Source organism: Oxyura jamaicensis, chromosome 5 (assembly GCF_011077185.1).
Source record: "Oxyura jamaicensis isolate SHBP4307 breed ruddy duck chromosome 5, BPBGC_Ojam_1.0, whole genome shotgun sequence".
Classification (NCBI taxonomy): domain Eukaryota; kingdom Metazoa; phylum Chordata; class Aves; order Anseriformes; family Anatidae; genus Oxyura; species Oxyura jamaicensis.
The window spans coordinates 48622879-48635570 of record NC_048897.1 but is presented as its reverse complement, the minus strand read 5'-3'; the positions used below and the strand labels follow the sequence as shown (position 1 = coordinate 48635570).

The 12692-nt window shown below is 36.0% G+C and overlaps 1 protein-coding gene across 1 annotated transcript in view; it reads right to left on the bottom strand.

The window, feature by feature from the left end:
- Nucleotides 1-11625, bottom strand: part of C5H14orf39 (chromosome 5 C14orf39 homolog) — a 29374-nt gene extending 17749 nt beyond the window's left edge. Inside the window, exons 1-5 of the mRNA XM_035326708.1 lie at nt 11502-11625; nt 9465-9521; nt 9081-9137; nt 5890-6016; nt 1205-1294 (exon numbers count right to left, since the gene is read on the bottom strand). Of these exons, the coding sequence (XP_035182599.1) occupies nt 1205-1294; nt 5890-6016; nt 9081-9137; nt 9465-9516 (326 nt within the window). The 5' untranslated portion in view covers nt 9517-9521; nt 11502-11625. The remainder of the gene's footprint in view (nt 1-1204; nt 1295-5889; nt 6017-9080; nt 9138-9464; nt 9522-11501) is intronic.
- Between the last annotated feature and the right edge of the window lie 1067 nt (nt 11626-12692).

Sequence of the window (12692 nt, the reverse complement as noted above, 5' to 3'; positions counted from 1 at the left end):
ACACATAGCAAGCCACTTTAGTCTTATTTTTCACCAAATATGGAGCCCCAAATAGGAAGGCATCTATTTCTGCTGTCTAAAATTACTGGAAAGAAGAACACATACAAAAGAACAAAGCCAACTTAACTGTAGCTACCTACAGTTACACCTCTAAATTGGTATTTAGGTATGTAGATGGATCTGTCATGATTTTTTCAGCATAAGGCTAACCAATCTCTTCCCCTTCCCAAGCAGATCAGTGAAGGTAAGCAGCCTCTCTAAAGTGAAGATCACTTTTACATGAGTGTTAAACAATACTTCAGAGGGTTAACTTTGCACACCCCATTTTGAAAATTTCAGTGAAGATTTTCAGGGACTGTTCTTTATCCTGTTCAACGTAGGCAGCTACATCCCATAACAAGCCATTTCTTTAAAATGTAGAAATTAATTAGTGAAGATGAAACTTAAATGAAATCCCACTTACTATACAAAATTGAACATGTAATTAATACTCACAAGAACCTTACCCACAACTGGTCTTAAGTTGGTTATAGAGTAGGCTTTCCTTAGGCACCTACCTCATTTTTCATCATTATTCATTCAATTTGTATGCTTTGTAGTTATTTTGAATAATATATAGAAGTATATGAAACTTTTATTTGTATATTCTAATAATCATATTCAATTCATATTCACAAATAACAAAGACTCAAAATTATCTGAATGCATCTGTTATCTTATTTAGTGCATGTATGAAAGTAAAGGCTTAGGGTCATTTACATGATGCTTCTGAAAAAAACAGAACCTCACTATTTCCAAAACCTCTTCCCAAACCTGAATATCTGAAATACACTATGTGAAGACATGTCACAATAATGGTTAAAAGCGTCTTTAAATAAAACATATTCCTGCAAATGTGGTCAGATAATTTCATATTTCTGCCAAAGCTGAAATATTAATTGCCTTTATTTCACAGGCTTTTCTTGAAATAAACGGTGTTATGAAAAATTATAATAGGCAGTTAGGAAGCAATTGAATTTGGAAAAAAACATATTTTATCCTCCTTCACTAGTAACTACACAGTAGCAGGTGAACTCATACTAATATAAAACTTTTTTTTTTTTATTACACTGAAAAATTTACCAAAACTTTATCTTTGCTGATCAGTTTAGAGAGGTTAATGGGCACTACTGCTAAAAACCTCATTTCAGATGATCATAGCTACCTCTCATTTTCTGTAGCTTCTTGCAAAACTTCGAGTTCATTTTTCAGATATTCTTCGTGCTTGCTAAGAATTGCATAGGTGGGCTTCCAGCTGTGGAGAAAGTACAAATAAGTATATAAAAGGTCTCTCCTAATAAAAAGGCATATAAAAATGAAAACATCAACAAGTTATTTTGGCTAGCTAACTAGAACAATTAATGTTTTGAAAGTCAAACATAAATGGTTTTAGTGCAGAAGGTTTTTGCATGCACGTGTTTATTTTCTCAAGATTTTAAAGTTGCAAATTCAAGAATACATATAGGATTACTAATCATTATAAAGCACTCTTTAAGGAATAGAGAGAGCTTCACAAGCTTTTAGGACCCTGGTGCTAAGCATTTAGACATCAAAATACAAATTTTAGGTACTCAGAACAGTACAACCAGTAAATCCTTTAAATGTGTATGTTCTTGGAAATGCACGCTCCTTTGTTCTCACCACTATCACCAGCACCTATCTCATACCTAAATGCAAGCAGCAGCCACCAACTCAGAACTTCTTCCACTTGCTAAGCAAGTCCTGCTTGGGAAACAGCCAGAAAGAGATGATGTCTTTCAGTATGGTAACCCAGAAACCGCAAGCACTGACCTGGAAGTCTGGAGTCACAGATTCCTACAGAGCAAACTGATAGGTCCGCTTTGCCTCCTCTCATGTGGTTCTCCTACAGCCTTGCAACACAATGAATCCATTTTGTGTGGGTTTTGGTTTGGTTGGTTTGGTTGGTTGTTTATAATTTCAGGCGCCTCATATAATTTAAGAGCTATGATGCAGCTCGCCAAAGTGATGTTCCCACAGCAGGATGCTGTAGATTAGACTGAAATCACAGCAACTTCAGGAAGGAAAGGACTTCAGGTCATGATGGACTTAAGACTCCTGAAGCTATGCCAACAGTACTTTCTCAATATCCAGGTATTAAAGATGCCTCTTCCCTGAATGTGGGAACTCCAGGAAATAGGCAGATAATCTCTGATTCAAACAAAATTAAGATGTGATCTTTAGGAGAGGCATATAGTGGGTCTTTAAAAGTAAAACATCCTGCCTGAAAAAAAAGATAAATACGGAGCATGAACCATAGAGTCGGGATGTCTCCTACCTTCCCAGCTGAGATACCAGCTATCAGAAAACACGTTTTCACAAAGAGTTGTAACAACAAAATGTCCTGGTGTTGGCTCAATTACAGATGGTGAGAAATAAACTTAGGAGTAACCTCTTATTAGGACTGAAGAGACACCTAAGTGTTGTGAGCTGAGGGAAAGAACAGAAAAATTAAACTTAAGCCTAGAGAGCTAATTAGATGCATTTGCTACTAACATTATTCATATTCAGAGAGAATAATCTCTGTAGAGACAGGTTGCAAACAGCCAACTTCTGAGATGTTGGGAGCAGAGATTCAGATGATGGTTGAATCATCTGAACAGGCTGGGTTAGACTGGTACAGAGATCCCATTTAGAATGAAAGAGAAGTGCATGTTCCCTCCAAGTGAACCTTCTACAGAAAAAAGCAGCACACCCTCTCTGCCTGGTCAGGGCTTGTAATGATCTATAAATTCAGCATTTGTCTAGAACACAAGCTACTCTAGGGCAACACAAACACCAACAATGAAATTTGGGTGGAACTATCTGTCCTAGGAGAGGTGCATATAAACACAACTTCAGGAAGACTTACATAGATCCTGTTAAAGATTGAAGAGAGAAGAAAAAAAAAACTATAAGCACCTGAAGCACAGCTATCTGGCAACCAAATAAATCTGGAACAGGAAAGATACAGGTCAAAAATAAAGTTACATTTAAAGGGATGGAAATTGATGATGAGGAGAAGAGAAATGGCAATACAGAACAAGGTCACACTGAACAAAGCAAGCAATTCTCTACTGGAAGCTGAGAGCAACTGAGGATATATGGTACTGTTTACACCTTATATTCACAAGTAGGGCAAGTAAACAGCATTTGGAGATGTGAGTATACCCTGTGGTTCAAAAGCAGAGAGTTTGTAGCATGCAATCATACAAAGTAGAACTGTGCATTTGCACAAGCACTCCAAAGCTGGAATAAAACAGAGGCTGCAGTAACAGCTAATGTAGTGCAATTTCCAGCAAGGAAATAAAAAAGAACAAAGACCCTACAATTAATTTGCTGGAGTCCAATAACCCTGAACAAAAGATAATATACTTCAGGTGCTGAAAAAACACAATATATAATCAACTTTTGTAACAGCATTTAAATTTGTCAACAAAAAAAGCTGAATGAGAAAGTGCAGCATCCATCCAGGGAAGTTAGCATTATTTGGCACAAATTGTTTGACACCATTGGTGATTAAAAAGTAATTACAAAATGCTACTTCACCACACCTACCACAAATTTGGAAAAAAAGCTACACGTTAAAGAGGTCAGACTTTAAAATGTAGAAACCAACAGTACATACATAGAAGTGCACTGTTACACACACGCTTTTCGTCTTCCAGAAAACTCTGTACCTTTCTTTGGAGGAAAAAAGTGAGCAATGAAAAAGTCATGGAGCTTTTGTTAATCAAAGTGCAAACCATGCCATGTTACATTTTCTATTCACACCTATTCTGCAGATAAACAAAACCCACAGAGTATGAAAACGCAGTTTTGCAACAGAACAGAGCATAAGGGATCCAAGTAGCTGATCTATTAGTTTGTGAAATGCATCACTGTTTCACGGAGGGTCTTGGTAGCTATCACATTTATTTGTTTCTCCTTTCATTGGCTAGGGTATAAAAAGATCTTTATTCACACTAAACTGAAAGCACTAAAAATTTCCTGTGGTTTACCAAGTGGGACAAGACAGGTTTCTTTTCTAAATTAACAACATTCTGAATTTATCTGCCCTTATTTCCATGAAATCTCACCATCCTTGAACCCAAATTAAAACACCAGAAAATAAACAATAAAATTGGAAAAAGTCCCATCAATATATTTCACCACATGTTCTTGTTTGGGATCAATATTTCAAGTCTGAATCATTCAATCAACTAAATATTTTTTTCAGAAGTCATCACTTTTCCAAGAATATGTATTTCACTTTTGTTCCCCTGTGCCTTCAGCTCTTTGTTAAGCAGACTAATACGGATCTTTTTAGCAAACACAGTAGTGTCCCTATACACGTCTCCTGTATTGTATTGTCTGTAAACTTGCTGCATGTAAGAATCCAGTATTTTGTTCAAAGTCATTGAACGTGCTTCAATATGTTTATGATGCTTAGTAATCCAGACAAAAATTAGTTTATTTGAGAGCTCTATTGAGCACTACTGGCATAATACTTGTCTTTGAATCAATCAACTGTGAGGATGATTGTGACTCGAAAGCAGTATCTGAATTTACAAAATTGACATTAGATCATGTTCGGTGTACATGGAGTATCAACTAGATAAATATCAGAAGTTTAAGATGATTCTAGCACATAAGGTCTTTATTTGTCTGATCTCATAGCCAGGGCTTGTTTATTGCAGTTTTCAGTACGTTATTACACAACATTTTCAATAATATGAGACACAAAATATCATCCTTCTGCAAGCATAGTCTTTGTATGAATAAGCTATCCATGAATGAGTCATTTCTCATTTTCAGTCTCTTTACAGTAATGCCATTTATTATTTTTTTTAGGACATCAGTCAAAGTCCTTTGAATTCAACCACTAAAAATCAGGTCAGATCCTTAATTCTACTCTTAATTTTTCGTTTCCATATTTGCATCACATAACAGTTACAACTTCAAAAAATAGAATAAAAATAGTAGTAAAAAGTAGTGTGAATGGTTTCAGTAATTTACAAAAGTATTAATTCTACACTGTGTTGGGGGCAAGAATTTAGTATAAAAGAACACTGAGATTTTCTTGTCAAGCTCAAATTTTTTCCTAACTTTTTATGTTAAAGCTATGAATCATTACAGAATGGCAATCAATTCAAACAGCTCCCAAATACACCCACTTCAGACACTATTGATTCCCTTCTTTCTTCTGTTTTCAGCTATTTTGAAGTAAACCTAGAAAGGACGCTGATGCTATCTTCACTTCTCTTTTTTATTCTTAGAAACACACATATTCTCTATTCATATCCTGCAAATTTTTTCAAATCTGCTACAGACATTTGTTTTCAAGCACTTATCCCTAGATACAGTTTTGCAATAAAACAAAAAGGTTAAGATTTGCTAACAAACCATCACTTCAACTGCCAAGAGCTAGACAGGCTTTAGAAAGATGAATACTGCAATGAAAAGACAGGATTACATCATCTGTGCCAAATTTTCTGTATTGTCAGATGCCTACATTTGTCAAAACTCCAATGTATACAGAATTAGAAAAATCATGTTTCCAATGATCATGTTCAGTGTTACTACCTAAATATGTTAGCATGCTGCAAAGATGGTACCTGTGACCTCTGAACATTTTTATTCTAATAAAGCACTAAAACAGGCAAATGTAGCTTGTTTTTCTATGATTTATTTGTTCAGGGCATGGATAATACTGCAATTCTTGTACCTGACTTAGAGGTTAATAAATAACTGGAAAATGCTTAAGTTTTCTTTTACATCACTCCTGTCTGAGCACACATATTCTTACACTACTTCCTCAGTGACTTTCGTAATGCCACCTATGACCAAAAGTTCAGCTTATAGTGTACTTACGCGTTACAGCTGTCCTTACTATTCTCATTTTGCTTGCGTAAATCAGCAATCACCTCGTTGCTGTTATTTATATTTTCCTTCAACCTAGCAATTTCATTCCTTTTTTCTGTGATTTTTACAGAATACACTGAAATATAACAACAACAAAAAAATGATTAAGTATTTCTTTCAATATATCATGAAATAAAATGTCTACATTCAGGAGGAGTCAAAATTTCTTCCAAAATACTTGGACTCGATAGTGCAGATGAGCGGACAGGCTGCACTTAAGCAAAGCAACAACAAAGTGAATGAAAATGCTTGAGCTGTGTGGTACCTTAATTTTCATTTAATATTATGAGAATTGGCTTTGGAAGGAAACACTGATGCTGTTTTTCATCCCCATCTGCATAGGACTGAAGTAATTGATAGTGGTAGAAAGTAAAGCGCTCTTATTAATAGTTAAAGCTGACCCTTGTTTTCTCTGGAGGCCACAGAAGTACATGTGTCTGCAGACACTAGAGGTAGTATACAGGAAAACTGGAGTGTAAGCCACTTTGCCTTTGCTAATGTTTGCATCTGGGGAGACTGACTGGAGTACAAAAGTTGCTTGAGATAAAGGTCTCTTTTAGACATGTTTTCTTTTTACAGAAGTCCAGAAATACAAATGTTTTGAATGGGAAAGCTGACTTCAAGAAGGGAAAAATAAAAACATCACTAACAGCGTACTAAAAGCATATACACAAGTGACTGCCGAGATCAGGAACAGATACATCCTAATAAAAAATGAATTTACTCAAATTGGAAATTCATAATGCAAGATAAATTAATACATTGAGTAGGAGATAAAGGTTAAATAATGGAGAACATGCATCATAATGACAAGTCTTCACGAACTATCATATCTGGGGAGATCCTTAAGGCAGACTGTTTAATTCCTGCCTTTTCTAGCAACAGACAACTCATAACAAGAAGAAATACTGTCTTAATGGGCAGTTAGCAGAGAATACAAATTGATGAACATTACCAGCATTCTTTTTCACAAGTGAAAGCTGCAATATCTATCATGCATGCCCACATTGCAATGCAATGAGCACAACTTGGTTCGTTTTACTCTGTCCTGTTAATTTATTATTTTCTACAGGGTTTCAGAACTGTTTGTGCCAACTCTCCCTTGCCATCACGGCTGCCCTGATGCGCTGTAAGACAAAGGCACTGTCCCTAAGCAGAAGTCCCTCAATCACAGCCATCCTGCCCTCCTCATTGATTTAACCAGGACAGTCATCTTAGTTATGTGAGATGTATCTTAAGTCACGTGAATTACTGCTCTAGAGCTTCAGGTCATCCTGAAGTTTGGGCCTGGTTCTGCAGTACTTGCTAAATATTCACTATGCCACCTGGGTTGAAACCAGTAAAGAATATCCTTCCGAGAGGAACATCAGTCAGTGAAGAGGAAAAGAATCCCAACATATTTTAGTATCTTAATTCCTTGAATTGACTGTACGTAGCATGAAGCATAACTATTGGACAAGCAACATATGCTTAATTTGTTTAAGCATATGAAACTTGAAAATAGCCTGCAGATGACATTTTGAAATTTACCAAGATAAAACTATGTTTTAAGAAGTCTATTATATAAGCAAAGCTACACACTTAATATTTCATTTAGAATTTTCTGTAGATAAGCATTTCTGAAACAAGTGTGAGCTGTTGTATTCACTTTTCTTTCCTAAACGCCTCATGGATGAGATCCATCCCACCCAGACATACAATACAGACATCTACATCACAACTAGACACACGTGGCGCCAACCACACTCATTATGGAATGACAAAGATTTTTTTTTTTTAAGTATACTTTATCTAATCTACTTTAAACCCTTACTTTAGGATGAGACAAATCACACCCTAGAAGTGATTTTTTTCTCTCCACTGGTTATAGAGGGACTCCAGCCAAAAAGTCTGGTGAATCTTACACCAAAAGTCAGAGGCTGAGTGACACAACTGTTCCTCTGCCAAGTAATACTTACAGAGAGACTAATTTAAATCATGGAACTATTTCTGGGTAAGTTTTTGAACAATTTAACCCAAATATTTTTAAGTTCATGTGTTGCTTGTGAGTTAATCCATATATAGATATTTCTGAACAGAACAAAGTAGCTCTAGTATGTTACTACACGGGCTTGGGATTTTCCCTAGAAGCATCCTCATTTACAGTGAGCTTACATAAACTTTAAGACAAGAAACAGCTCTAAGTTTAAATTACATGACCAAAGAGTTAATACAGAATTCTAGGTGTAACAGATTGAATGTTATAGACGTTGTAAAGTTTAAAATACTTCAATTTAATATTGATAAACCTCTAAATGTATAAGTACTTGCTTGGACATATCAATCAAGATTATTAGAAATACAGAACAACAATCAGACCAGAATGCTCTCTTATTCTTCTTCCCCAAGGGTATGAACTTCAGTTTCTACTTATGGGGTACCAGTGATGAGCACTGATGTCCTCAGGTGGTCTAAAGAATAGTTCCTCTACAGCCATTCCCGTAACTGAGTGATGCAACATAGCAATATGATCAAAAAAATCAGTCAAGATCTAAGTTCATAATATTATGCTGTTTGTTAGTCCTAGGTAAAAAGAATTGCATGTGGAGCAAGACTTTCCCATTGGGATTACTGTTTTGGATCCCAAATAAAATTTCCAGCCGTTTGACTGCAGAAAAGAAGAACCAGGCTTGAGTAGGTCACAACAACTGAGAGAACTTTCGTTATTATAGGAAGACAGAAAAAGAGAAGAAGCAGTGAGGCAGAGGTCCAAATCTGGGAAGAACAAAAACCATGAAGAAAGAAAGGCAAGCAAGTGGCAGATGTACTGAGCAAGGACAGCTGAATCAAAGAACTGCCAGTTACTGTGAGGAGCCACAGAGTAAGAGCAGGAAATGGCGCAGCATGAAACTGGCTGTCCATGACACAGCTGAACAGCGTTAGCTAAAAGTCGAAAGCAAAAGCAGAGTCTGCTAGGGAGAATCACCAAGTATTGATGGCAAAAGATGAGGTAGGGTGAGAGCAGGACACTGGACAGCTTTCATTATTAAGCTTGCTTCCGCCCCTGCAACTCAGAACATGTACCAGACTAATGAAACAAAGCAGTGTACTCAATGATAAAAATAAAATTATTATTAAAACGATAACTTATCACTACTTACAATTTATCTGTTGATTAACATGTTCCTTTGCATACGAAGTTTGCTTTAGCTGGAAAACTGAAAAGAAAAATACGTGCTTTTTCGCATTTACCTACAATGAGCTGTGAAATAAACGTTGTGCAATATTACCTGCACAGACAACAATAAACAAAGATTTTAACGAGATATCTAAGATTACCCCTTCAGACAAGCAGGTTTGCCATTAAGTAATTGATAGCACCCTGCTTCATAACCTCATAATGAACAAAACATTACGTAGGCAATCACCCAAACCTTAATACTACAAATTTGCTTGTTTGAATTTAACTGTAAAAAGCTGAAAACATCACTCTATGCACAGCAGTAGTAATTTTCAGTTTAAAAATATATGATATAATGACCTACCAAACTCGAGCAGAAGTTTATCCAAGTTGCTTAAGAGCCTGTCACTCATCATGTAAACTACAAAAGAAAAATGCAATTCATGGACTTAAACAAGCAATCCAAAGCTTTACTGATACAATAAACAAGTCAAAATTGTAAGGCAATACCACGCATTTTAAGATAAAAGGAGTAAAACAGTTTTAACTGCATATGAATTAATTATCTAATCCATTTTAGTGGAACCAAATTTCTCACTGACTGTGGTAATGGGCTTACTGAAAATCTAAGCCACGGTTAGGAAAAAGGAAGTGTATAATTTGGGTAAAGGTTCCTGGAGCAGTTCTATCCTTGAGAGGCTTAATGTTCTTACGAGGCGTGGAGAATGCAAGCAAAGATGCTTGTGTACAAAATGTGTAGCCTCTACTCCAGCTGGTTTACTAAGCCTATCGGCCACAATGATGGTAATGGAAAAGCTTCTTATCCATTCTGTACGCTCCTCCTGTTGTAATTGTGAAGAACATTTAAATCAGAAGATGTGTGTGTAAGTGTGATTAAAGTCACAATTCACATGCAATGGAAAGTGGATTATTACAAATTTATTCTTCTGTTTGTATAGTGCTGCTATGTGCAGAAGTTTAGTTAGATTTTTTTTTTTTAATGTAGTCATATAGTCTTCCAAAAAGGATGTAATCGCCATCAGAACATACTGAACCCAGGTAGTTAGCTCTGACACACTTCACATTAACCCAAGTTATTTGAAATGAGACTGTCCCACAATGGCTTCTCTATGGGGGGAATACTTCCTTGGGTTGTGTGTAAAAAGTAAAGCCACCATCAGTGGGTGATGAGGATGATATCCTAATCCAGGATAAAGAGGAATAGAAAACAACTGCAGAATTTAACTAAAGTGGCATTAAGACTACATACTGTAGCACTGAGACTGTGAAATCATGTGGGGAGGGAAAGGGGGAAAGCATTTAAGATGCTGGATGTTTGACAGAAATGAATTTGCCTAATAGTTAAGTGATGATCAGAACACCTAATCCAAGAGACTGGATTAGAACAGGCAGTGGTAAAAACTCTGAGAAAGAGGTAATAGTTTTACCAAGTGTATTTACAAGATTGGTACCCTACCTAGTTCCTGGTCCCTGGAAACATTTCTGATAGCAAACAAAATATTTTCTATAAATACTAAGAAAAAAAATCCATAAGTACTTCAAACCACACATCAATGCAAAATATTTTTGCTTTTGCAAGATGTGAAAAAAGAATCCCAAGTAATTCCTTAGTAATTCCTAAAAAAATTAGTTGGGATTATATATTAAAGAACTGTTTTGTTTGCAGCATGCAAAACAAAACCATCACAGTAAATTGTTGACTGATGTGTATCTGACCCTAAATGTATTTAAGTAGACACTGATAGTTAAATATCCTAGAGAAGCATTTGAATTTCAGGAAATCTGTATTGTAAGTAAATTGGGAGTCAAACAGCAAGCACCATGTGGAAGACGTTCATGGTTTGTTTATTCCTTCTCTAGGAACAGTTTAACGTTTGTTAGTTGTTTCCCTGACAGTTCCTATAAAATCTGCAAGAAAATGGGGCATACACAGAAGTTATGCAGACCTACAAAAAAGCACAAGCATTACTTTAAACACATAAAAGCTAAGAAGTTCCAGTCATTGCTATATAAATCACAACACGAGGTCCACCCATAGAGCAGATTATGCAACTGCTAATTATTAAGATGAAACATACCATTTACTCCTTTAAAATAGTTATGATACATTTTATTCTTTGAATGTTTTTGAAAAAGAGAGGAACAGAACTAAAGGTAGAGGGTTTTTTATTCCATCCTCTCTGGTTTCACGGTACAATTTATTTAAAGGGTAAAATTGCAGAAAATGATAGTGCTTCTGAAAGCATGTTTATGTAAAACATTTGCTATTCTGGACATTGTTTAAATGAAGTAAGGTAACTACAAACGATAAATGCTGTCCTGTGTTACAAATTCAGAGGACACATGTTCCTGGTAGAAAAGGACTGAGAGATCCAACTACCTTGGTAATCTACAGGATTACTGTAGTTTTTAAGAGGAGCAGTAAGCACCAGCCTGAAACAAAAGACATCTAGATTTTGGACAACTGATAACTTTCAAGATATGACTGTCCTAAAGGATTCTTGGTCCTACTGGGGAAAAGCTGCACCAAACCATTAGCCAATGTTGGATGACAAATTAAGATGTTCTCATATGAGGCTATTATTAAGTCTGAAAGATGTACTGAAGAGCAGAATAATTGCTCCATCAACTTCTGCTACAGCAAAAATCACGTTTTTTTTTTTTTTTTTTTAATCAATCAAATCTTTATCAGATGTGGTGATTAAATCGATAGCTTTGGTAACAATGCATTTGCCGTTTTCCTGTATTTTAATGCTATTAAAATGTGTATATATTTAATACACATATTAAACAGTTTCAAAGAGCAACACTTCATTTCTAATGGATGTCTCCAACTAATGCTGCCAGTGCTGTTCAGAACGCTGCCAGGAGAAAAATGTTCCTGTACATCTTGCATTTTTGTACCACATTAACAAATGTAATTATATGAAATTGAATTGTGGCAATAAAGTTTCATGCATTACAAGATTGCACTGACTGCAGAAATCACAAACAAATTGCCTGATTATCTGCCAGAGTATCTGCCCATTATCACCATCCTAACACTAACGCAGTATCTCACAGCAGGCTTACAGCTGTAGTTTCATATCCTACCTGACAACGGTCATTACTTGGTTCTTCATTAAAAGGTGAAAAATACCCATAAGCTAAGAGATAAAGTCCTTCCTTAAAACCAAATGCCCTGCGCTCAGATTGAACCACGAGGGCATCCTTTACAAATGTTACCTTCCTAGAATAAGCTGTAATGTATTTGTTATTGATATGACCCTTACTCCTTAGAATTCCGTTATGACGCTCAATTCTACACATTGCTGTGCAAAACCACTGTTTTTTGTTAACTTTATATAAATCATTTTAATTCCAGCAAGGCTTCTGAGATCGAGGCGTATCTCGCCTATGTTGTTCACTATCCCTTAACACTCTTATGTCACGGATTGTTTGCTTCTTGAAATTTAGTTGAGTTCACGTTTCTGGGCTAAATTTTATGTCTGTAAAAAGCCTGTGGCTGTCATCGTGCTGTCACCTTCCTCTGCCCGTCTTTTGCTACATCGTTTGAGGAACGCGGTAATGA